Source organism: Macrotis lagotis, chromosome 1, assembly GCF_037893015.1.
Source record: "Macrotis lagotis isolate mMagLag1 chromosome 1, bilby.v1.9.chrom.fasta, whole genome shotgun sequence".
Classification (NCBI taxonomy): Eukaryota; Metazoa; Chordata; class Mammalia; order Peramelemorphia; family Peramelidae; genus Macrotis; species Macrotis lagotis.
In genome coordinates this window covers 924,591,462-924,617,973 of record NC_133658.1, presented here as the reverse complement: position 1 = coordinate 924,617,973, position 26,512 = coordinate 924,591,462, and the positions used below count along the sequence as shown (strand labels likewise).

At 39.8% G+C, this 26,512-nt stretch overlaps 1 protein-coding gene and 1 long non-coding RNA gene across 2 annotated transcripts; both read left to right on the top strand.

Annotated features, from left to right (window-relative positions):
* Window positions 1–211: 211 nt before the first annotated feature.
* On the top strand, window positions 212–10,052 carry LOC141509834 (uncharacterized). The gene is given in 7 exon segments (XM_074219655.1): window positions 212–293; window positions 2,353–2,523; window positions 5,612–5,802; window positions 6,428–6,998; window positions 7,533–7,582; window positions 7,584–8,567; window positions 9,264–10,052. Coding segments are annotated over 6 exon segments (1,392 nt in total). The 3' UTR covers window positions 7,911–8,567; window positions 9,264–10,052.
* A 7,220-nt stretch (window positions 10,053–17,272) lies between these two features.
* On the top strand, window positions 17,273–20,244 carry LOC141510034 (uncharacterized). Its single transcript, XR_012474763.1, has 4 exons — window positions 17,273–18,420; window positions 19,281–19,331; window positions 19,507–19,602; window positions 19,783–20,244. It is a non-coding gene; the product is annotated as an uncharacterized LOC141510034 (long non-coding RNA).
* Window positions 20,245–26,512: the final 6,268 nt, after the last annotated feature.

Below are 26,512 nucleotides of genomic sequence, written 5' to 3'. Positions count from 1 at the left end.
TTTAAAATGCTTGAAGGATCCTATAAGTAACAATCTGGGGCACATTTTGACCATCTGTGCAGACTATGCAGAGGTTCATAAGAGGATAATGTAGGAAGGATCTCCTGCTGTTCATCCTTAGCATTGGATCCCAAGGTGGGCACTCCCTAGCATCACAAGAGTAGAAGGATATGATGAAACTAGAACTCAGCAAGAGGATAGGCATGTTCTCATGGTGAAATGGGATATGCAGCCCACAGAATCTAGCTCAGTGGTTCCAGACCTGTCAGAAAAAGATCCAGAAGAATTCCTCTGTACGTGATGGAGGACCTCAGAAAACATCCCTGAGAGATGCTGGCTAATGATATCATCCCAGAATCCAGTAGTCCTTATGTGGCACACAAAGTGATGATTCTGAAGAATAGTGGAAAGATAGATCTGTGTTAATTGCTAAATTTTGAACAAAGGCCCAAAGTGGACCAGCATATGATGCCATGGATGTGAGAGACCTTGGTTTGTCTGATAGGCAGTCAGCAACTTTCACTCTTGTACTTGAGAAAGACATGAGTAAGACTGCTTTCATCATTCAGGGAACTCAAAAAGTGGTCAGTTAACCCATACACTTGTCTATTTTCACATTTTTCCCAGAGAATGGAGGGCCACCTCAGGTGTATTCACAACTGCCTATTGCCCATTGAAGAGTTAGTTTGATTTTCTAACGAGCACATAGAGAAAACTCATGGGCACTGACCTAAGGAAAGACTAAGAGACTGTCCACCAACTGTTCCAAGACTTTCTGACCCAGATCTCCAACAAAATGATGCAGTTGAATAAGCTGTGTGTATTATTATAGGTAGGAGAACTGAACCCAGAGGCAATTCCTTTCAAGCCCAGAACTACTACAGAAATTTCTGAAGAGTCAACCCAGAAAGCTCAAATATATTGATAGTCAGCCTGGAGTGGTTGTCAACAAAGGCAGAGACACCCAAGTCTATCATGACTCTGATAGAGAATTCCAACTTTTCCTTTGCATCCCCAGTATAAAGTAGGGGGCTAATAATACCATCTCTCTCCCTGCCCACACAGGTTGGAAGCAGAGAGATCAGGTAGGGAAATCTAAGCATACTGTTTTGCTCTGATTTAGACAAATAGGTTTCCTCTCTTTTTACTATATATGTTCATTGTGAGGAACAGACAGTTGAGTATTTCCTCTCAAATGTGATGGAATGAACTTTGTAATAAAATTAAAATTCCAGGGGTTCTATGGATATAATAATCATCATCATAATATAATAACAATTAACCTTTATATTACACTTACTGTGTGTTAGGAATTGTGTTAAGTGGATTACATTTAATCCTTAGGCAGTATTTTTATTTCCATTTTACAGATGAGGAAACTGAGTCAAGCAGAGTTGGAATGACTTACCCAGGGTCATATACCTCGTTAGCATGTGAGTCTTCCTGAGTCCAGGTCCAATTCTCTGTCCTTTATGTTACCTATACCTTCCTCTTTCTGATCTGCCTTGATTTGAGATAAACCTCTCCCAGGGGGGAGAAACCAGGGAAGTTTCTAGAGGCAACAGGACATGATTAATTAAAGGCAGCTAGACAGTATAATGGATCTAGAATCAGACCCTAGTTCAAATCTTACCCCACATTTAGTAGCTGTGGAACACAGGTAGGCCATAGTGTGTCCTTAACCTCTTCCAGATTCAGTTTCATCATCTACAATATGGGAAGAGTAATAAATCTGCCTCCTGGCAGATTTTGTGAGAAGCGAATGAAATGTCATATCTAAAATGCTTTGTACACATTGAGATTTGACACACATCAACTATTATTTATCTATTTAATGGTATGTCAATGAATTGCATTGGGTGGTTTTGTTCATAAGTGTCTAACTGGAGACCGAAGAGGAGATCTGTCCCATGGTAAAAGTCATTTCCCTGATTTTGCTCCAGGATAGGGCTGGGGTGAGTAGTTTCTGCAATTTTCTTGAGGAGATTCTCTACCATCCTCATTTGAACCTTTGAACCTGGGGAGCAAGAAACGTGTAATGAGGAGGTGAGCCAGTGGTAAAGAGTGGTGGGGGTTGATGTGGTTATTTCCCACTGAACCCAGTGGGCAGTGCATCACATGCCTACATCCCACAAAAACTGCACTAGCAGCTCCAGTGATTGATGTTAGAGCTAGCAGGATGTGGAGAATGAAGCTTCTGCATCTACTGAGTGTGGGTACAAGGTACTTACCAGGAAGGCTGCCTCAGCCACAAGGGCTCCTGACCCTCTCTGAATCTATTCTCAAACATTATTCACCTTTTTCTACTAGCCTGGGAAAGCTCTTAAATGAGAATGCCCTCTCACCTTGTAGCTTTAGCAACTCAGGTTCTTGGGACCTTGCCCGAGCACCCAGACCTCATTGAACAAATGGAAGGCGAACATCAGTTCTTCTTGGGATTGGCCTATGCCAGGTCTAGAGAACCAAAAGTGCCAGCCTGCCAAAGGAGACTTCCAGCTCTACCAGTCTCAGGTAGATTCTCAGGTATGGATACAATGACTTGGGGGGATGATGGTCTTCTTTCCAAGGAAGAACTGAAGTCTCTGTTCTAGAAGGGTCTGGGAGGGAGAAAATGCCTCCCCTGTGAGGAATGGGCTACAATTCACATAGGTGGGGGAAACCTTCCTGCTGAATCATTTAATATCATTTTAGTCCCCCTTAGAAATCCCCTCTATGCCCTCTCAAACTCCACTTGAGGTGCCTTCACTACCACTCAAATGCTTATTTGTTAGGAAAGTCTTCCTTACATTAAACTGAAATCTGCCACTCTTCATCATGTGCTCCTAGAAACCACACAACCACAGCAGTCCTTCATACTGTGAAAAAATTGAAATACTAAACAGAGGAATTTATAATTTATACTTGCAGAACTAGGGAGCTGTGGAAGCTTCCTGAGTCGGGGTGTTAACATTGTTTGACCTTCGATTTAAGGATCTCACTTCGGTAACTCTGGAGCATGGATCAGAAAGGGGAGAGACTATAGAGTCAGGGAAGCCCATTAAGAAGTCATTGCAATAACCCAATAACCCATGATAATGGTCAGAACTAAGGTTGTGGCTTTGTGTGTGGGCAGGTAGTGAAAGCAATAGTATTATTAATCCCCTACTGTATACTGGGGATGCAAGGAAAAAGACAGTTTCTGTTCTCAAAGATCTCATGGTCTAATTGGGGAAGACAACACGGCAACAGTTATGGATGCATAGGAGAAGTGGGAGATAATTGAATTGGAAAGAGTAAAAGGATTGTTCTGCAGTGGCGGAGGTCCAACTGAGATCACCTATGACTTGTGGTAGACTCAGTCATGACTTGTGGGGCTTGGCAGCTTGGGGGCAGGCATAAAAATGTCAGAGAGCAGCAGTAGTCAGATTGGACTTTTAGAAAGAAAAAAAGTGATAGAATGAAGTATACAAAAATTTAAGTCAATTAAAAAAAACTGAAGGGGTACCTCTAGGGGAGACTTTCAAAGACTTATGTCCTCCTGAATCTTTTGGTCCTAGTCTTTGGTATTGGGAGCTAGGCCTGGCTTGAAGGTTGACATCCTGGCTATTGAATGATTAAGACCCTGGGTCTTTCTGAAATAGGAGGGTTCAATGAGAGCTGTTCTCCATTTAACCTGTTTCAAAGTGGGGGAAAATAGTGAGTCTTGGGCCTTGGGGTGAAAAGAGCAGTTCCTGCCATCACATCCTGAGTCCAGCCTCTAGTTGTCCTGCCTCCTCATCTTTTCTCAGTTAGCAGCTCTTGACTGAAATGAGGGCCCAGCATGTTCTGCACACTCATTTCCCTACACTGCCTGGGTAAGTAGGGGCTTGGGCTAGAGCAGGGGAAAGGACATTCAGATCAAGAGGGACCCTGAGACACAGTGAGAAGGGTCCTGGATAGAGCAGAGATCATATAACCAGCTCTCCGACCCTCTCTTCCATTCCTGATCAATAGTAAATTAATGAGGAAAGAGTTTTGTGACAGAGGTGTGGAGGGCCATCTGTGGGCTAGAGGGACAAACATCCCCAATCTGACCTTCTCTTATAGGGCTAAGTCTCATCCAAGTGACAAAGGCAGACAATGGTAACTCTTCCCTGAACCCTTCCCTCTACATCCCAGCTCAGCCATAAAGCAAACTCTGAACCATCAAGATGGCAGGACAAAGGTATTGATGGAGTCATTCTGGGATATGCCTGGGAAACTAGAGCCGAAGGAGCCCAGGTTGGCTCCTTTTCTAGACATAGTCCCATTAGATGCTCCCTTGGGTTAGGCCCACCTCTGTGAACTCACTGATTGTTGGGGTCACTAGCTCCAACAATGTCACCTTTCTGACTCCCACTGATGCTAGGGCTTCCAGCTGCTGAAGCTTAAAGGTGGCAGAGACTAGAGAAATGTCAGGGGGCATGACATTTCTCTTCATGACAGATCTGTTCCTTGGGAGAAAGGAAGCCACTACATGGGCAGTTAGGAGGCACAGTGGCTACAGCACCAGTCCTGGAAACAGGAGGACCTGAGTTCAAATCCAACCTCAGACATTTAATAATAACCTACCTGTGTGACCTTAGGCAAGTCATTTAATCCATTGCCTTGCAAAAACAAACAAATAAAATGAAAAAAAAAATAGAAAAGAAAGGAAGTCACTGCTATATAGGGAGTTATCACTGTCCCCATGGGCAGGAAACCTAATGATCGGAACTAAGTGACCCCTTGCAGTGCCTGGTGACATGTGAGGGCAAATGAATTTAACATCTTATGGGATGGGTCTATGGATTAGTACTGGATGCTCTTCATAAGAATTCTTTCCAAGAAACTGCTTTGCCTTTGATTTAACCCCCAACCCTGATCTCCTGGGGCTTTGTAGCTTGCTACCAGATCTTTTGTCTTACCTCTTAATACCCAGCACTGTGGATGCTGGGCTCCCCATGTTCTCCACCTTTTCTAGCCCAGTGAGAAAGACTACTTGTCTTTAATTCACATGTACCCAAGAAAACTTCTCCTTCCTTTAAATCTCTGGTCTTGGCTCCTGGGGATAGCAAACCTTTCCACTGAGTCCTTTTCCTAACGCAAGAGTCCTTTTTCCTAACATAAGAATACTATCGACAACCATCCTCCTGCTCAGCATTTGCTGAGGATGGGGGTGGGGCGGATGGTGTGGTGTATATAGTAGGAAGAGCACTGATTTTAGAGTTCAAAGTCTCCCTCTGCCTTTCACTGTTAGTATGACCTTGGGGCAATGTCTTCATGTGTAGAATAAAGGGATTGGACTAGATAATCTTAGAGTTGCCTTACAGCTCTAGATTGTTCTCTTTTCCTTCCTCAATGAGCCGGTTTTCCTTGCTTGATTTCCTCATCTTTCCTTTTTCCCTTTCTCCTGTGGTTTCCTGTTCTTGCTTTGCCAGCTATGTTTGCACCAATTCTACTCATCACCAGAACCCAGCTCAGGTTCTGTCTCTCCCAGGCAGCAAGAAGCAGTGGGAGGGGAAGTGGGGGAGAAGTCAAGAATACTTAGAGTGCAAACCTGCCTCAGTCATTCGATGCCTTGGTCGAGTCATCCACCTTCTCTATGCTCAGTTTTCTCAACTGTAAAATGTAGCAGTTGCTTTTGATGACCAATCCCAAATCGATGATCCTGTGACTTCCCTGGTTGCTCTCATCAGTAACAACGTCCTTTCATTGTCTGTCCTCTGCTATATTGAAGGGAAACAGGGGAGATCAGGGATAGCCTGGATTCAAGGAAATGGAGCACAGTCCATGTTCCTGAATGTTTATTCTTTCTCTGGTGTGGTACAGGAACCCACAGAGTATGTTTGTGGTGAACATGAGCTCAGTGTTCAGGAGTCTTACACAACCTTCTGCTTAGAGTATGCCAGTGATGGGCTGTGGAGCTATTTGATGTTTCCTTCCATTGTTCTTCGAATCTTTTACTTCTCTTGTAGTCTTAGCAGTGGGAGAAATAAACAGATCCCCACCCCCAGAAAGCTGTAATGAATACTTTTTTTAGAAGGGTCCCTTGGATTGACTTTTGGGGAAACTCCAGACTCGAGCAGTACCCAAGATTTATTTTAGAGATGTTGCCACAGTTCTAATTCAGGGTGAAGTAGGTTAGAAAGAAACTTGACACCCAGTTACCACCCCTCACTCTGTGACTGAACCTAGCTTGTGGGAATTTTTCAGTGGGGAATCATCTGGGTGTGAGGGGTTGATTTGGAGCCAACTCTGTTCTTATTCCTTTAGGAGAGAAGATCGATAAGACTTTGGAGCTCATCTGAATTTCTTTTTGAGGTATTTTCTTGCATTGGGTGTTTCCAAACCTCCCTCTGTGTTCACTGGTTTACTCAGCTGCCAGAATCATTTGACCATATCACTTGAGGAAATCTTGCAGCTCCCTGTCATCACTATGATCATATAGAAACTTCTGTTTGACATCCAAAGCTCTTCCCCTAATCCATACAGTCATACCTTGCTCCCTCCACACACATTCTTTTATCTGACGACTCTGACCTTGTTGTTCCTTTACCAAGCCACTCACTCAGTCTTCCTCTTGCTCTTCACCCACCCCCCCATTCTGTCCTTCTCTCTCATTCCCTTTTGTCTCTCTTTTCCCACCTTCTTTTCTTTTTCACACACACACTCTCTCCCAGGATCTCTTCCTAGGCCAATTCTCTCAGCCGTGCCAGGTCCTGTGGTGGCACCAGGGGAGAAGTTGACTCTCTGGTGTAAGAGGCAGTCACAGTCATATGACTGGTTGGTAACGTTCATTCTACTGAAGACTGAGACTATGGAACACTTAAAAAAGCAGGATCTAGGATTTTCTCAAGTTCATTTCTCCCTGAAGCCTTTGAAAGTTGAGGACTCAGGAAACTATAGCTGCTTTTACTATGAGACGACAAGCCCAAATATCAAGTCTGAATCTAGTGACTCCCTGGAGATCTGGGTGACAAGTGAGAGAGAACTGGGGACCCCCCAGGATGCGGACCAGAGCTGATACTAGGGTCATGGGATGATGGGGTCATAGGACACTTTTGGAGATGTCAATGTGAGTTATTTGTTAGTATCATGGGCAGCCAAGGGAGGAGGCCATGGGTGGAGGGGCAGCCATGGGCAATGTTGAATTAGGAGGGAGGCCAGAGCAAACTCTTTACTCTCAGAGAGAGAGAGAAGTTACAAGCCATGCTGGCAGGCTGGCATTATGAACCTCATTCCCATCTTTCAGAGGACAAGCAAAGATAGCATCAATGAGGACTTTATAATTTAAATCTGAGTTCTCAGAGTGGGGGGATAGAGCAATGGGTTCACTTTTATCTGAGAATCTGTTTAAGGTTTGAAGTAGGAAGTCAACTTAAGCAGTGTCAAAATCTAGATTTCCTAAGGTAAGAATTAAGATCCGAGAAGAGAAGGGCACAGAGAGATTGTGGGAGACAAAAGGGGCAAGGGAAATCCATCCTAGACTTGCTAATTTTTCTCTTTTCCAGAGAAGACTTTTTAAGCTCTGGGCTCTATGCTTTTACCTTCAGACGCCCTTCCTAGGCCCTCTCTCTCAGCTTGGCCCAGCTCCATGGTGACTCCAGGGGGGAAATGTGACCCTTCTGTGTCAGGGACCATTCTGAGGAGTGAAGTTTGCTCTGTACAAGGAGGGAGAAGAGACCCCTGTGGATACCAGTGAGTTCACTCAGAATGGAACTGAATTCCTTTTGGTCCATATGAGCATTCAACATACTGGAAAGTATAGATGCTGCTATCACCTTGAAAAAGACAGCTTGGTCTTGGCCCTGCCCAGTGATTATGTGGAACTTACATTACAAGGTGAGGGCTGGACACCTGAAAGACCATCTAGAGAGGGACTAGCCTTAGTCCTTCTCCCTAAACTATCAATCTGCAGTACCAGACAATGATGCTCAGTAATCCTTTGACTCTCAACCAGAGGCAGGAAAAGAGTCAGAAAAGACACTGCATTTCCTCTTAATTCCAAGACCATTGGAACCATGTCTGAGAGCTGTTCTGGGCTGGGGGAGGGTATTTGCTCTTAGAATCCTCTCTCATGTGATCTTAACTTTTCGATTTTATTTTCTAGAGGAGCAGAATTAAAGTCTTCTTAGAAGAGGTAGGGCTCCCCGAGATGGGGAAGGGGGTCTGGGACCGAACTCAGCACTGAGGTTGAAATATCAAAGTGTTGGGTGGCAAGATGAGTGGGGGTATCATTTGTGAGAGGACTATGGAGCCTGATGACTCATGACTTCCCTCCCATCACAGAAATCAAAATCATTCTCATAACTACCCTTAGCTGCATATCTGTCCTCTTCCTCCTCTTCTTCTTGTCCTTTGTTTGTCATTACCACACCCAGACTGGTGAGTTTGGGGAGGAAAGGGGGCGGGGGATACATAGAGAGCTGAGAGATTAAGAAGTATGGAGGCACTGGGACTTCAGTCTCTTTAGTTGTGAAAGCAAGGTCAATTATTTTTAAGCTTCCTCCCAGCACTAAATCACAGATTGGTGACCTTGACCTTCTTTTTCTCTCCTCGGTGATGTCACATGGAGAGACCTCCAGAAGGTAGGGAGATTCAACTCATCTTCACTTGCCCCCTTGATCTGGTATCTTGGTGTGATCTTGAATCTTCTATAATATTTATGTTGGGGAGAGAATGATGAATGTTATTCCCAGGGTGAGAGAACTCCTCAACGGCTTCCTATTTTCCTCCTCATAGACTTCCACCGTACCTGTATTGTCCATTGTTTATCTTTTTCTCTTCTAAATCTGGAGCTGTCCAAGAAAAGACAGAGTGTAAGTGATTCAGGGAGGTGGCAAGGAGGGTTCCTGGGTTTGTCCTGGGGAAGAGGTGATCCCAGGAAGCCCCAAACTGATAGAACTTCCCTCCAACTCAGATGTCCAAGTGGCCAAGTACAGACACTCAAGGACATCTGTGAGTTCCTTTCTTTCTTTTTTTTTTCTGATGGGGTGATGGGGTTGAGTGACTTGTCCAAGGTCACATAGTGTCAAATTTCTGAGGTCATATTTGAACTCAGGTCCTCCTGACTCTAGGACTAGTGTTCTATTCACCTAACTGTCCCATCTGTGAGTTTTTTCATCCTCTGGCAGGCATCTGTATCCTCCTCATTCTCAGCTTCCTCTCTCCCCTCCCCCCATTCATACACTGACAGTAGGTTTCCCACATGTCTCAATAACTGACCCATTATCTCTTCCTTTGAGTGATACTCCTGGTCACTCAGTCTCTTGTTTTTCCTTTAGGTCCCTGAGGCTGAAGACTCTGAAGGACTGATCTATTTGAATCCTTTATCCCTAAATGACCAGCAAACTGCCCCTGAAAGGACTTCCCCAGATCCAACAACGCATGCTACTCTTGCCCTGCATTGATGAATAGCTTCTCCTTGCTGTTTGTCCTTTTCTTAATATCATTTGTTGGATACTTCCCAAATGTGGATACCCTCTGGGTTCGATTTGGGCTTCCTTTACAGAGCCTTTGGTTGATCTCCTTAGCTCCTCCGGGTTCCACCATCAACACCCAGATCATGGTGTTCAGCCCCTATTCTCTTTATTCCTCTAGACCCATGTCACCAGTTGAAAGTTTTTAATTGGTTGTCCTGTAGCTATCTCCAACTCAACCATTAAACAAAACTTTTAAAGTTTTCCTCTCTCCAAATCTCCACAAATCCTCTCCTTTTTCAAACTTTCCTCCTTGTTCTGAAAACACCAATATTCTTGTGGTCACCTAGGGCCACAACCCTGGAATCACCTTTAATCCTTTCTCTGCTCATCCCCAATCAGTTGTCAATTTTTTTCCATTTTAATGATGTGGAGAATTATGAATAAAGGAAATTTATAATTAAAAACAATCTTTTATGCTGTTAAATTTTATTAAAGTGCGGAAGGCTCTCTGCTCCTGAGATGTAAATTGACCCCCATTGTTCCATTGTTAAATGTAAGATTTGTGCTGCCTCCTCATTCGCCCTTCACCCAGCTTCTGGTTTAACTTAGATGTCATGCACCTTAGAACAATATGTAGCTTGCCATTGGAGGATACCTGGCCCAGGTGCTAGACTACTCCCCAAGTGCCACCCTTTGTTCTACCCACTATAGAAGTGTTTTTAAGAAGAAATGCTGCCCCTTCTTGTTTCTTCTTGACTCTTCCTTCTACCTTACAAGGATGTCTTTCTCTCACTCTCTTTTAAGCTATTGGAGGACCATGGGCCTCCCTCATACTATGTGACTAGAGTAAACCAGCTCTCGTGGCTGTCTGTCCTTTCTCTCCTTCTCTCTCTCTCTCTCTCTCTCTCTCTCTCTCTCTCTCTCTCTCTGTGTCTCCCTCTTTGTCTCTCTGTCTCTCTGTCTCTCTGTCTCTCTGTCTCTGTTTCTCTGTCTCTGTCTGTCTGTCTGTCTGTCTGTCTGTCTGTCTGTCTGTCTCTCTCTCTCTCTCTCTCTCTCTCTCTCTCTCTGTCTCTCTCAAACTTCACCTAATTTGTCCTCAAAGTGCGTCCTGCTTTTCTAGGAGTTTTCACCTGTATACTCAGCAAACTTCAGGGGACACGTGAATTCCTTCACTTTTCAGTAACCCTTGATCTCTATCTTTATGTGTTACCCCAAATGTCATCCACACATTACCACATTACCACCTTAGCATACTGCTCATATCTACCCTTCTCTTACCTCACAGTATTTCATTTCACATCCTATCACCTCTCTCCTAAACATTTTTCAATAACTTACTGATTGAGGTTTCTGTATCTGGCCTCACCTCTCTACCTTCCATCTTTCAGAAAGCTATGAAATGAAATTTCTTAAAACTCAGGTCTGACCTCATTGCTCTTTTGCCCAGAAAACTTTTGTTTTCCTCTTACATTTAAGATCAAATACAACCTCCCTAGTTGGGTATTTAAAGCTTTTCATTGGCTAGCTCCAACCTGCCTTTCTAGGCTTTTTGTATGTTGCTAGCCTTTATTCTATTCCAAACAAACCAGTCACCTGTTCTTCCTCAAACCCAAGAGTCCATCTTCCAACTCGATGGTCTTCCAAAAATATTACTCCAGTGTCTCCCTACTCTTGGAATGGATTTTTACCTCATCTGTGCCTCTTTGAGTCCTTCAAGGCTTAGCCCAAGTGTATTCTCTTACATAAACCCTCTCCAGATTCTCCAGAACTGAGTGACCTCCTCCCTAATATGGTTTTTAGCCACCATTTAGTTTTTCTTTTTTTTAAACACTGAACTTAATGAACACCAAAAAAATGGAAGCTTCCTTAAAGTTTGGATATGAAATTGATTATTATATTATATTATTGATTATTATATTCATTTTGCTGGGGCTTTCTTTTGTTTGGGGGTAATTTTATTTTTTAAAATAAATATTTTTATATCACAAGAATTTCTTTCAGTATCCATTCCCTTCCTCAATCCCAAGGTGTCATTCCACAATACAAGTAGCAATACAAGAGTCTTGGGAAAACAAATAAACAAATAAAGCCTGTACACTTTTGGAGCTCACAGTCTATTATTGGGGAAAGGTCCTGAAGGCATGGTCAAGTAGGGATTCTCTGGAACAAAATGAGGAGGACTGGAGTGAGGGGAAAGAGGAGAAGTTTGGGGAGGCCCAGTGGAACCAGATAGGAGTTAAAGGTGGGTGGGCAAAACTTAAAAGGAGGCTTTCCCTCAATAGAGGGAGGCTTTGAATTACAGGAATTTAGAGTGGGGAGTATGAATCTGCTGGAAAATGGATTGAAAAATAAGGAATTGATTGGAACCTTTCTCTTCAGGGTCTTGTGAGGAGGGAGGCCAAGTTTGTGAAGATGAATCCACAGTCCAAATACTGGAGAATTAAAGATAGTAGCAGCAGAGTCTGTTGGGATATTGGAGATTAGAGATCTAGGGTCTGAACTCAACTTTATAAGCCTGGTGATATATCCAAAGATAATAAGAGACCAGAGACTGGCAGATGCAATGAGAGGGTTGTTAGCTCCCAGAAAGGCCTTGTAAAGGAGGTTGGGCTTCTGGCAGCCCTAGTCATGACATCTGAGACCTTGGTGAACCCAAACCTTGCCATGGAAGCCTCGATGATTTCAGCATCAATTGCCTGTCTTCACAGCCACATCTGGTCTCTGAGCCCTTGGTGCTCTTGACTTTGGGCCTCTGTCTGAGGCTTTGGTCCTTTAGCACTAGTCTTGATGTCTTGAGTCTTGGGTCTTTAAGGGACTCCTGTCAGAGACCCTGGGTCCTTTTAAGTCTTGTTGTAAACCATTCTGACTTCAACTATTTCAGAATGAAGTCTGGCTGTCAGGGGTTGGGGTCACAGCTGTGACTACCACATCCTGGCTCCAACCTCTAGTCCTTCTGCCTCCTCTCCTGTGCTTGGTTAAAACTACCAGCTCCAGACTGACTTTGAAGCCAGCATGTCCCCAACATTTATCTCCCTGCTCTATTTTGGTGAGTTCCAAAACTGAGTTTTTGAGATGTGATGGGTGAAAAGGAATTTTGAAATGCAATGTGATGAGTGAGAAGACATTTTGAGGAGAATTTAGCCAGTAAACTGTGGGAGAGAAACAGAGTGAGAAATATCTTTGGCAGAGCAGAGGCCAGGTATCCTGGCTCTCTCCTCCTATTCCTGGCTAGGATCGACTGAGCACAGAAATTGCTGGAGAGTGGAGAAGTGAGGAGGAGTAACTCTCTATGGAAAGATGAAACATCCATCATCTGATCTTCTCTTACAGGGATTGGATTGGGTCAGGAAATGGTGGTGCATAATGTTGAGTATTTCTCCCAGAATCTCCATTCTATGTTCCTAACTAACTGAGCAATCAGAAAGATCATACAGATGAACCTAAGGTATCTCTGGGATAAATCTGGGAAGCTAGAGCTGAGGATGCCAGTGGACAGGATGAAGTCTCAGGGAATCTATACTCAGCTTGTCCCTCACTATTGCCCTTTTGGTCTTAGAGGCTAATAAGGAATGAGAATAATTTCCAATTGCTGAAGTTGAGAGATATCTGAGAACTGAGCAATGTGACTAAACTGGAAAATAGTCTTTGTTATGATTTTGGGATCTAGGATCATTTAAAGAGTTATAGCTGCTGGTATAGGTGGGGGACCTGATGGTCAGAATCTCTTGGAGACCATGGTGAAATATGAGGGGAGAGGGTCATTGAAAAATATCCTCTAATGGGAGGGGGGGTTCCATGTTGAAAGCTGTATTCTAGAAGACAATAGGTTAAAATGATTAATAGATTGAATCCCTTGAGCGGCAGTGGTGAGAGCTCCAAGGTCTTTGCTCCTGACTTATGAATACTGGACTTCAATGTTTTGAGTCATTTGGGTAAAACAATATGAATCATAATACACATGCCAGAAGCATTTCAAAATATATATTTGTTGCGGAAGTCATTAGTCACTGATGGAGGAGTCAACAGGGTAAGTATAATGCAGAAGTTATCAAATAAGCAGAGTTTTGAAGGAAAAGAGGGATTCTGAGAGGTCTGGGTGACATGGAGTTGTAGGTCAGACATGGAGAACAGGTCAAAGGATGGATGTGGGAGACGGAGCACTTTGTGTGAAGAGTGATCTGAATGTTGATTTTGCTTGACTACAAAGCACGAATAAATGGAGTATTATGGAATAAGATTGGAAAGATAGATTAGGGCTAGGTAATGAAGGATTTTCCAGGTCAATAAAAATGACATTTGCCAATATAATTAAAAGGGAGCCACTGGAGTCTTTTGAATAAAGACGCGATGATCTCAGACCTGTTTTTCATTACATTTACTTGGGCAGATAGATTGGAGAAGAAAGAGGTTTGAAGCAGGGAGACCAATGAAGAGATATTTACAATAATTCTAGTAATATGAGATGAGAGATTGAACTGGGTAACCACTTTGAGAGTGGAGAGAAGGGTAAAGATAGGAATGGACATGCCATCATTTGGCAACTGATTGGATATGTGAGATGAGGCCAACTGAGCAAAGTCAAGTGTAACATTGCTGTTCTGGAAAACTTTGTGAAATGACCAACACCCAAAAGCCTATCTACTTTGACTGACTTTCCCTTCTCCCTCCACTCATTTTAGTCAAGGTCCCTGAAAGACAGAAGACTAACCCTGGAAACCAAATTTGTCCTGGGAAATGAAAACATCAGGTCCCTGGAGGAGACCCCGGGACTTCATCTCTATTTGGGAATTGACAGGGACCTGAATTAAGTCTTCACTTAGGCCAGTCAAGGCAGTGTCCACCTCCAGAGTTTGACCTTTTTAAACAAATGGAATTAACTTAATACATCAGCTTCATAATTTGTTTTAATAAAGACAGAATTAAACTACTGTGTTAACTTCCATAGTTTGTATTAATAAAGACAAACCAAATTAGGCTAATGTGCTAGTCTCTAGAGTTTTAATCATAAGAAAGAACAACAGAATTAATTTAACATGTGTTTATTAGGTGCCCTAAGATTGTAGTAATGCATACATGGAGTCCTGGTTAGGCTTATTAATAATGATAATAATAATATAATAAACTTATTAATAGATATCAGGTAGAGGGCCTTAAAGTCAGAGGGACTGATCCAATTTAAACTGCCATGGTTTCATAAAGCTGTCTCAGGATGTACTGGCATTCATTATAGTTCCATTAGAGAAGTACCTCAGGATATTTGCTTCACATCACAGTCTTGTTAGGGCAGAACAGGTACTGTTAAGAATTCCATCAGGAGAGAAGGAGTGCCCCCTCCTGACTCAGGATATCTGTGCCTTATCAGCTATGTTGGAGATTGTCATAAAACATCAAAATCTTTCTCCCCTTCAAGATGTCTATGCCATCCTGTGACCATTTATACAACGGGGATATTTATATTTGTAATTAGAGAGAGACAGACAAAATTCATTTTAATTAGCATTGACATTGGGTATAGTGTTGTCACTTGGCAACTAGGGAATGCCCAACAGAGTTCTCCAATGTTACTTACACTGGCATTTGTTCTTCTTAGAGAACAATGGGAAAAATAGATGAATTTCTATTTCTGCATATTATTTTCATCCAAAATGTTTTATAAATGTTCAATATACAGATCATCTCCAGTGCTGTCTCTTGGTCTATACTCAGAAGGTGATGATTTATGGTTCAGCACATGAAACAGTTGAAAGGAAGGCTGATGTGAACCATGTCACCCTCTCTCATCCATTTCCTTCCAAGATATGAGATAGTTTCCCTAGTTAAGTATTAATTAAATTTGGCTAACACAAAATGAAGCAAAGAATTTCTGCAAAGAAACGGCAGTATAAAAGAATAGCAATGAGACTGGACTGATCTATTTTCTATGGCCAACAGGAGCTCTTTATCAATCACATTTCAAGGTCAAAGCAATGATGTTCTAAGCAGATGTGACAAGAAGTCAGATATTTGGGATGTGCCCCTGATTTTTTTTTTTATTGCAGAATAACATCTTGCAGTGGATCTCTCAATCAGGGACTTAACAAGAGACATTTTATATTGAAAGAGGAGTTTCTTAGGTAAATCAATAATAGCAGTTAGCATTTGTATAGCAGTCTAAGGTTGAATGTAAATCATTTTACTTCTGTTTTGTATTTATCCCTTAATTTTTAAATTTTAATTTCTAAATTTAATTTAATTTGACTAATTTAATTTAAATTAAAATTTTTATTTATCTCTTAATATCACACTTGACACTAGCTAGTAGTAAAATAAATATTTTATACCTTAATTAGGTATTCAATTTCAATGATTTATTATGTAGGTAAAGCAATAGATTTCTACCTCTTAGCAAGAGAGCTTCCAAAACTATTATTTTTTTTGGTTCTTTTTTTTAAACATTCTTTTTCAAGCAGTATGATAGCACTTACATATGTGAAATCATGTACAGTTTTGATAACAACCATATTGCAAAAATGACGAAAGTATGCTTCAATCTTCATTTATTTCAGTAGTTCCTTTCTGTATTTTTCATAATGGGTTCTTTAGAATTTTTGTAGATCATTGGTTTGATCAATTCACTGTTGATCATTGTTACAATATTACTATTACTGTATACAATGTTCTTCTGGTTCTGCTCACCTTATCTTGCATTAATTCATATAAGTCTTGCCAGGTTTTTCTGACCTATTCTCCTCATTTTTTTGATAGTCCAATAATGTTCCATCACAATCTATGTCACAACTTGTTTAGTCATCCCGCCCTTGATGAGCATCAACTCAAAATCCAATTCCTTGCCACAACAAAAAGAGCTGGTATAAATAATAAATATTTTGTAAATATATTATATTATATTACATTATCTTATGTTATGTTATGTTATATTATATTAATTATCTTAATTGTTATGTTATGCTATTTTATATTATATTATATATTAATATATATTATATATTTGTAAATATTTTTACAAATAGATGTCTTTTTCCTTTTTTTTGATCTCTTAGGGAAACAGACCTAGTAGTGGCATTGTTGGGGGTAATTTTATATTCCATTTTGTTTATTCATTCATCCATTTATCTTTCTATCTTTCCATTCATTCATTCATTTATCTATTTGTCTATCTATCTATCTATCCATTTATTTATTTTAGGTTTTTGCAAGGCAAATGGGGTTAAGTGGCTTGCTCAAGGACACACAGCTAGGTAATTATCAAGTGTCTGAGGCTGGATTTGAACTCAGGTACTACTGACCCCAGAGCTGGTGATCTATCCACTGTGCCACCTAGATGCCCCTATATTCCCTTTTGAAGGGTTATAAACTATTCTACAGTTCCACAATACTTCTTTCAGCCAACTCCAAGACTATTGGAACAAATTTTACCTGCCCCTTCCTCTGGGGATGGGGTAGACAACCCCTAGCTCACTCAGTTACTCTCAACAGCCCATCTTCTGAAATAGGGCATGATACAGCTTCTTTGAGCAATAGAAAAACATCATAATATGTCATCAGTACCTGAGCTAAAAGACAGCAATTATACCCTCAAACCAACTTTTAAACTTCAGGAACTGACTGTTGGGTATTTGGAAGTAGTCACTTTTGTCCACACTTGGGAGGTGCTAACCTGGGTTACAGGAGCGGGGGGGGGGGGGGGGGGGACCAAGCAGGTCAGGAAGGATTTTATTTACTTGTGGTGGTATAGGGTTTGTATGGGGGCCAAGAGCAAGAATCATCTGGAAACTTTCCATCTTTTTTTTATTGAATAGCTTTGTACTTAATATCATTTTTTTCTAGTAGCTGAAAAAGTGCTAATTATGTTAATACTCTTTTCAATTCTGGTGACCTTGGGTCAAGTTCTAGTGACCTTACCCTAGTTACAGATTCTTCTTAAATGATTAGGTTTGGCATTAGACTTACCAGACTCTGTACTGAGGGTACTGACAGACTCTGTACTGAGGGTACTGAGACCTAGGGATGATATCCTTACAGACTTCTATTAAGTTGGGAAAATGCTGGGCTCAGATACATAGGATTAAGGATGAGGACAGAGCTTACAGTCAGGAATTGAATCCCAGAGAGACTGAACTGGGAGGAATCTTTGAGGTGGTGGAACCCTTCCTCCATGTGATGAAAAAGGAAACAATAATAGCAGAACTAGGGACCTGACCTCACAACTCTCTCAGAACTGCATGTAGTCTATCTCCTCCAGGCCCATTTCCAGTCATCCTGATTCCTATCTGGACACTAGATGGCTCTGGAGGGGAAAGTGAGGCTGGTAATTTAGCATAGATTCCTTCACTCAAATCCAATTCATGGACTAGTTATGGCATCACCTTTCCTGATTATCATGATCTTCTTTGAGAATGAAGGACAAATATCATCATCTGGAACTTCTCTTCATCAGGTTGAGTGGGAGGGAATCCTTCATAGAGGGTCTCCTTTGTGAGTCTTCAGATTCAGGTTAATAGAGAATTGGGGTGAATTTTCCAATAAGGTTTTCTTATTACATTGTTAGGAATAGAAGGGACCTGAGCAACATTTAGTTCTAATCTTGTCATTTAAGAGATTAGGACTCTGAGGGACAGAAAAGGTAAGGGACTTGTACAAGGTAATACAATTCATTATGGGAAAAGTTGACATTTGAACCCAGATTCTAACTTCTGTCCCAGTGATCTTTCTTTTCTAGGATATCTCTCTAAGTCCCACCTCCAAGCCTATCCAGCTCCTGTGGTGGCCCCAGGGGAAGATGTGACCCTCCAGTGCAGACTGCCACCAGACTCACACCCCCAGCCTGTGACTGTGACATTCATTCTCCACAAGGCAGAGGACTCAAAGCCTGTAGAAATCATGACTGGAAAATGGACAAGGGTTGATTTTATACTTTATTCTTTGAAGCCCCAGTATACCGGGAACTATAGTTGCACCTACAATAAGACTTCAAATAGAATTTCAGAGTCCAGTGAGCCTTTGGAGATCTGGGTAACAGGTGAGAGGGGTCTATCAGAAGGACAGTCATGGGCTGCAAGTGAGACAAAACAATATGGGAGAGAATCCCATGAAGGACTGGTATGAGTATCATGGGGCAGAGGAGTCTGGGACCTGAGAAAGGTAGAGGGGATACAGTGCATGATTCAACCTTGGAGAAAAAGATGGGACAGGACCAAACTGCCAGGAAAATCCAAAGAATAAGAGAACTGCAATATCTGGGAAGGACCCCCTGAGAAGAGAATGACAAAGAAGGTCTGAGTAAAGGATCCCTAGAATCTTCCCCAGCATGCCCAGCTCCTCTGTCCTTCAGAAGTCAACTTGAACCTCTAATGCCTGCACTTTGCCCAAGCCCTTCCTCTCAGCCTCACCTAGCCAGCTGGTGGATTTAGGAGGGAATGTTATCCTCCTATGCTAGGGGCCAATTCAAGGTGTGAGATTTGCTCTCTACAAGGAGTGAGAGGAAAGATATGTGGGGATCAGAGAGTTTACCCAAGGTGGGGCTGAGTTCCACTTGACCCATGTGAACATCAACAACATGGGGAATTATAGTTACTGCTATGACCTTGGATCAGACAGCAATGTCAGCACATCACCCAGTGATCCCCTGGAATTTCTAGTGCAAAGCAGAGAAAAGAAGGATTTTCTAGAGGGTACCCATGACTCTTTCCTTGCCCCTGGAGTCACAATTTTACATCAATACTTCCCCACTCCCATGACTCTGATTCATAGACAGGACTGAAGAGGCAAAAACTATTTTGTATCTTCCCAGGCCCATGGGGGCATTGGGGAGGGTCTGGGACATGAATATTCACTCTGCAACCCCCACTCCCTTCTCAGTAGAAAAAATTTTTTTTTTAGGTGAACAGGATATAACCTCTCAGCACCCAGCTGAGGTTGCTGAAACTAAGGGTAAGAAGCAGAACTTTCACTATTTGGGGAAGAGGGGGAAGAGTTTCCAGACCCCTTGGTCTAAACCCCAAAAGATGGGAAAGTGTTGATAGGTAGGAGAAACTGGGGGGGATGGTTGGAGAGCAAAGTGAAGAAATATTTGTGGCCTGATTTTCACTTTTATCTTACATCTCAGGGCTTGGAGATATGCTGATAGGACTCTTCCAACTTTTTAGAGTCTTTTGTCTCTTTTTCCTTTTCATATACGTAGACCACCAACCTTTTGAGACTGGTGAGTTCGGGGATGATGGTCTCCTGAGAGATGGGAGGAAATAAATATTGCGTTGAGACCTGGGGCCTCAGTTTTCACATATGGGAAACCAGTGTTATTACCTAAATAATCTCTAAGATCTCTTCCAGGGTTAAACCATAGGAGACATACTGACTGTCTATCTTCTGTCTCTCTCACCAGTAACTTCCCATGAACAGAACCTCAGAAGGTAGACTCAACTGATCTTCCCCGTCTTCCTGATCTAATATTCTAAAGTGCCCCTGCATCATCCACAAACACTGGCATCTGAGCAGGATTTGTTTCCTGCCTCCTACCACTATCCTGATCTCTCCACAGATTCCCAGATTGTCTGTATCTCTCTTTGTGTGGAGGGATCTTTTTCAATGAGTTCTGTCTTCCCATTATGTGGTCAAAGTGTTTAAGCTTCAGCTTCAGTATTGGTCCTTCCAATGAATAATCTGAATAAATTTCTTTAAATATAGACAGTTCATTGTTTCACTCTCCTTACTTTCCAAGGGACTTTTAAAAGTCTTTCTCCAGAATCAAAATTCAAAGCATCAATTTATTTGAGGCCTATCTTTCTTTATAGCCTAGTAATCACAATTGTACATTATTATCAGGAAAAAACCCCCTAAACCATAACTTTGACTATATGGACTCCTTGGTTTAAAAAAAAAGCTACTGGGAAAAGTAGAAAGAAGTTTGGCAGAAACTAGGGATAGACCAACATCTCATACCAGATATGAAAATAAACTCTAAATGAGTATACAGTTTATATGCAAAGGATGACAGTTTAGACAAATTAAAGACCCAAAGAAGAAATTAACTGTCAGATCCATGGAGAGGGAAGAATGCATATCCAAAAAACAAAACAAAACTAGAGAAGATCACAGAAAATAAAATGATCAATTTGATTAATAAAATTAAAAAGTTTTTGCATGAAGAAAACCAATACAACTCATGATAAAAAAAGCAAAATATGTAGATAGAAAAAAAACTTTGGAGCAAGTTTATTTATACTAGTCTCATTTCTAAGATACAAAGGGAATTGCTTTAAATTTAGTAGAATAATATCCATCCCCAGTTTATAAACAGCCAAAGAATATGAATAGACAGTTTAGAAGAAGAAAGCTATCATAATCATATTAAAATGCTTTAAATAACCAATATTTAATGAAATGAAAATTACAAGAACTCTGAAGTTCAACCCATATATCTGTCTGATTATCAAAATTGGCAAAAGTGCAAAATGACAAATATTTGAAAGTCTGTGAGATACAAACTTGGTAGAACATGGTACTTAACTAGGCAGGGCAGGGAAATGAAAGGGCCATGGTGAACCTTTGGTCTGAGAATGCCAGATTTCCCTGAGTAGACTGAAAGAGGGAAAAAGCCCCAAGAGATGTCTGGCACACAATGTGGTAGTTGAGCTGTTGCCTCTATTCACTAAAGCCTGAACACACTATTTCTACTCTGAGATATATGAGTTGGAGAACATTCTGCCAAGAACTCTCCTTCTGAGAGACCTAAGGTCTCAAGATGAGCCTTGTCTTTCAAAGACTCTGACAACAAATCCCCAAATACTGGTAGAACAGTTCACCACATGAAAACATTTTAAGGGAAGAAGGTCTCAATCCCCACATTCAGTGTTGAAGAGCAGGACTGAAGACAGAGAATAAGAGAGAGAGATGAGCTCAGCCTCAGACACAAGATCTCCCAGACCAACTATGGTGTGCTCTTCATGGGAGGTGTCTTCTGGTTCTTTTTGGAAGAAACCAAAGAATTGGGCCCATGGGTGAATTCAGAGCAGTTTCAGAAATGCCAGTTCTACTGGTACTATGACTAGGCTGGGTTGAGGGAGGAGGGACACTGTGAGAAGGGCCTTTGGCTAGCATACTCCAAGGCAAGGTACAAAAATGGACACTTGGGGCTGCAGGCAAGTTCTTGGACTGAGCAGATCCTAGATCCATCTGGTTATCTGAATTTGTCTTCTGTTGATGTCATGGAGGAGCTGAGAAAAAAGAACTTTTAGAGGAAGTACTTGGAAGGTGAGGTCTGAATCATCCATCACCTGAGCTACTCTTCCAAGGCTATGTTATACCTACATGATAGGGGCACAGACAAGGGAGTTTTTCCAGTTAATATAATCAAAATTATCTATTTTGTAGTTCAAATTGGTCTCTAACTTTTCTTTGGCATAAATTGTCCTTTCCATAAATCTTTCAGGCAAATGTTTCCTTCCTCTTCTAACTGACTTATAATACCATCCTTTATGTCTAAATCATATACCCATTTTGACCATATCTTTGTATAGGATGTGAAATGTTGGTCTATGCCTAATTTCTGTCATCTTACTTTCCAGTTTTCTTGTCAGTTTTTCTTTGATATTCTTGATTTTTGTTCTTCCTGATAAACTTTGTATCATTATTCTATGAAATAACCTTTGGCACACCAGCTTGACTGGCGTGTCACTTAAGTTAGATGAATTTAGGTAAAATCGTTATTTTTCTTGTATTAGGACCAGCCTACCATGAGCAACTGATATTTTTCTAGTTGTTTAGATCTGCGTTTACTTATTTAAAGTGTTTTGTAATTATATTCATATTGTACCTGGGTTGGGTCTGGCAGGTAGAATCCCAAATATTTTATGTTGTCTACAGTTATTTTGAATGGAACTTCTCTATCTCATTCTGCTGGATTTTGTTGGTAATATATAGAAATGCTGATGATTTCTGTGGGTTTGTTTTATATTCTGCAGCTTTGCTGTAGTTGTTAATTGTTTCAGTTTTTTAGTGGATTCTCTCATTATACCATCAGATCATCTGCAAAGAAGGGTAGTTTTCTTTTTCCATTTCCTATTCTAATTATTTTACTTTCTTTTTCTTCTCTTATTGCTAAAGGTAAGATTTATAGTACAATTTTGAATAATAGTAACCTAGTCTTACTCGTAAGGCCTCTGGTTTATCCCCATTGCATATGCTGTTAGATGATGGTTTTAGATAGATACTTATCATATTAAGGAAAAAAATCCATTTATTCCTATGTTTTCTAGTGTTAATAGGAATGGATGTTTTAGTTTGTCAGAAACTTTTTCAGAATTTATTGAGAAAATCATACAATTTCTGAAAGTTTTATCACTGTTATGGTCAATGATGCTGATAGTTTTCCTAATATTGAACAAACTCTGCATTCTTGATGTAAATTCCACCTGTCATAATGTATTATCCTGGTGATAACTTGCTGTAATCTCTTTGCTAATATTTTATTTAAAATTTTGGTATCAATATTCATTTGGGAAATTGGTCTATAATTTTCTTTTTCTGTTTTGACTCTTCCTGGTTTAGATATCAACACCATATTGGTGTCATGAAAGCAATTTGGTAGACCTCCACATTTTGTTTTTTTTTAGTTTTTTTTTTGCAAGGCAAATGGGGTTAAGTGGCTTGCCCAAGGCCACACAGCTAGTTAATTATTAAGTGTCTGAGACCGGATTTGAACCCAGGTACTCCTGACTCCAGGGCCAGTACTTTATCCACTTCGCCACCTAGCCTCCCCTCTTCCACGTATTTTTTTTCAAATAGTTTATATATAGAATTAATTGTTCTTTAGATATTTGGTAGAATTCGCTTGTGAATCCATCTGACCCTGGAGATTTTTTCTTAGGAATTTCATTGATGATCTATTTAATTTCTTTTTTCTGAAAGTATTTTATTTCCTTTTCTGTTAATCCGGACAATTTATTTTTTTTTTAGATATTTGTCCATTTCATTTAGATTGTCAGATTTATTGGCATGCAATTGGACAAAATAGCTTCTACTCATTGATTTAATTTCCTCTTCATTGTTGGGGAATTCCCTTTTTTATTTTTGATGTTGGTAATTTGGTTTTCTTTTTTTCATTTTTTAATCTAATTAGCCAGAGGTTTATCTATTTTGTTGGCCTTTTTTTGTAAAACCAGATCCCACTTTTATTTATTAGTTCAATTGTTTTCTTCCTTTTGATTTTATTAATATCTCTTTTCAGAATTTTTAATTTGATATTTAATTGGGGGGGATTTAAAATTTATTTATTTTCTAGATTTTTTTAGTTGCATGCCCAGTTTAGTGCTGTATTCTTTCTCTTTTTTAAATCAGGTACCCATTTAGAGAAATAAAATTTCCCCTAAGCACTACTTTGGCTGCATCCCCAAAATCTTGGTTTGTTGTCTCATTTTTATCATTCACTTTGATGAATGGTTAATTGTTTCCATGATTTGTTTTTGACCTACTCATTCATTAAAATTTAGACTATTTAGTTTCCAAACCATTTTTATTCTATCTTAGCATCATGATCTGAAAAGAATGCATTTAATTTTTCTGTCTTTTTGCATTTGATTTTGAAATTTTAAATGTCCTAACACATAGTCAATTTTTGTGTAGGTATACTAAGATATAATTACATTTCTGTTATTGTCATTAAATTTTTTCCAAATGTCTCATATCTGTTTTCTAAAATGCTTACCTCCTTAACTTTTTTGTCATTTATTTTGTGGTTAGCTTTGTCTAATTCTGAGAGAGGGAGGGTAAAATGCTCCACTAATAAAGTTTTGCAATCTATGTCTTCCTGTAACTCATTTAACTTCTCTAAGAATATGGCTGCTACACAATTTGGTGCAGAAAGCAAAATCATATGAATGAAAAAATATAAAACAAAATGAAATCTCTCATTGGATAAAACAACTGGCCTGGAAAATAGATCAAGAAGAACTAATTTAAGACATATAGGATTATCTGAAAATCATGATTAAAAGCAGAGGGACCTTGAATATAACATTTCAAAAAGTTTTTTAGATAAACTAACCCAATATCCTAGAACCAGAAGAAAAAATACTCAGTGAAATAATCCACTAATCACCTCCTGAAGGAGGTTCTAAAATGAAAACTCACAGTATTATTTTAGCTAAATTATAGAGCTCCTTGGTCAAAGAAAAAATATTCCAAGGAGTCAGGAAAACAGTTCAATATCCTAGAGTCACAATCAAGAAAACAGAAGATGTAGTAGCTCCTATATTACATTATCAGAGCACTTGGAATATGATATTCTGAAGAACAAAGAGGCTAGATTTACAAAAGAATCACTTATCCAGCACAATCTAGTATTCAGGGTAAAAATGAACATTCAGTGAAATAGAGGACTTTTAAGTATTCCTATTGAAAAGATCATAGTCAATTTGACTTTCAAATACAAAAACCAAGAAGAGCATTAAAAGGCAAATAGTGAAGAGAAATAAGGGAATGAATAAGGTTAAACTGTTTACATTCCTACTTGGAAAGATGATTTTTCTCATGCCTAAGAACTTTCTCATTATTAGGGTAGGTAGAAGTACACATAGACGAAGATCAGATGGATGAGTTGAATATGATAAAATGATATTTAAAAGCAATTAAGTTAAGGGGGAAGAGAAAGGGAAAGGGAGAAGTAGAATGGAGGTAAATATTCTCACAGAAAAGAGAAACAGAAGAGTTTTTACAGTGGAGGGAAAGGTGGGAACAAGGAGAAACAATTGAATCTTACTCTCATCAGAATTGGTTGAAAGATATAATAACTATACATTCATGTGTGTATGGAAATCTGTTTTTATCCTACATGAAAGAAAGAGGGGAAAGGAATAAGAAAAGGGGACTGGTAGAAAAAAGACAGTTTGAGAGATATGGTAGTCTGGACAAAACATTTTTTGGATGTACAGAGTTAAAGGAGAGAGAGAGAGTAGAATAAACTGGGTAGAAAATAGGAGGGAAGGAAATACACAGTAATACTAACTGTGAAAAAATTTACAGGAAGTTTCCCTGATAAAGGATTAATTTCTCAAATATATAAGAAATCAAATCAAGTTTATAAAAATGAGATTCTTTGCTCAGATGAAAAATGGTCAAAGGAAATGAAGAGACAGTTTTCAGATGAAGAAATTAAATCTATTTTTAGATAGGTTTAAAAAATGTTCTAAATAATTATTAATTAATCAAATTGAAATAACTCTAAGGTACCACCTCCTTCATATTACATAGACTAATATAACAGAAAAATTTGATTTGAGAAAATTGAAACAGTGATGCACTGTTGGTGCAATTGTGAATTGATTCAACAATTCTGGAAAGCCATGTGCAGCTCTGCTGAAAAAACTATAAAACCAGATATAATTTTTGACCCAGGAATACTGCTACTGGGTCTATAGTCCAAAACTACAAAAAAAAAGGAACAGAACATATATATATATATATATATATATATATATATATATGTACATATACATATGTATATATATACACACACTAATATTTATGAGTTCTTTTTTGGTCATCAAAAATTGGAAATTGAGGGGATGCTCATTATTTGGGCAATGACTGAGCATATTATGGTATTTTATTGTGATGCAAGACTATGATATTATATGAAATGACAAGGAGGATACTCTCCGAACAAAATCTAGAAAGACTCACATGTTCTGCTGTGGAACCAGGAGAGCCTTGTTCCCAGGAACAGCAATGTTAGACAATGATGAATTGTCAAGGACTTAACTATTTTCAGGAATATGATGATCCAAGATAATAACGTGAAGGGCTTATGTTGGACAATGTCATCTCCCTATGGAGAAAAACCTGGCAGTCAATGCAGATCAAAGCCAACTTTTTAAAACTTTCCTTGCTTTTCTTTCTTTTTTGGCCTGTATTTTCTTTAACAGTGTTTTGCATGATTGTACATATATAACCTAAATCAAATAGCTTGCCTTCTCAATGAGGGTGTAAAGGAAGAAGGGAGAGAGAAATTTCGCAACTCTAAACTTTAGGAAAAGAATGTTAGAAATTGTATTTACATGTAATTGGGGAAAATAAAATATTAAAATAAATATATTAAAATTAGTAGTTAAGTTACA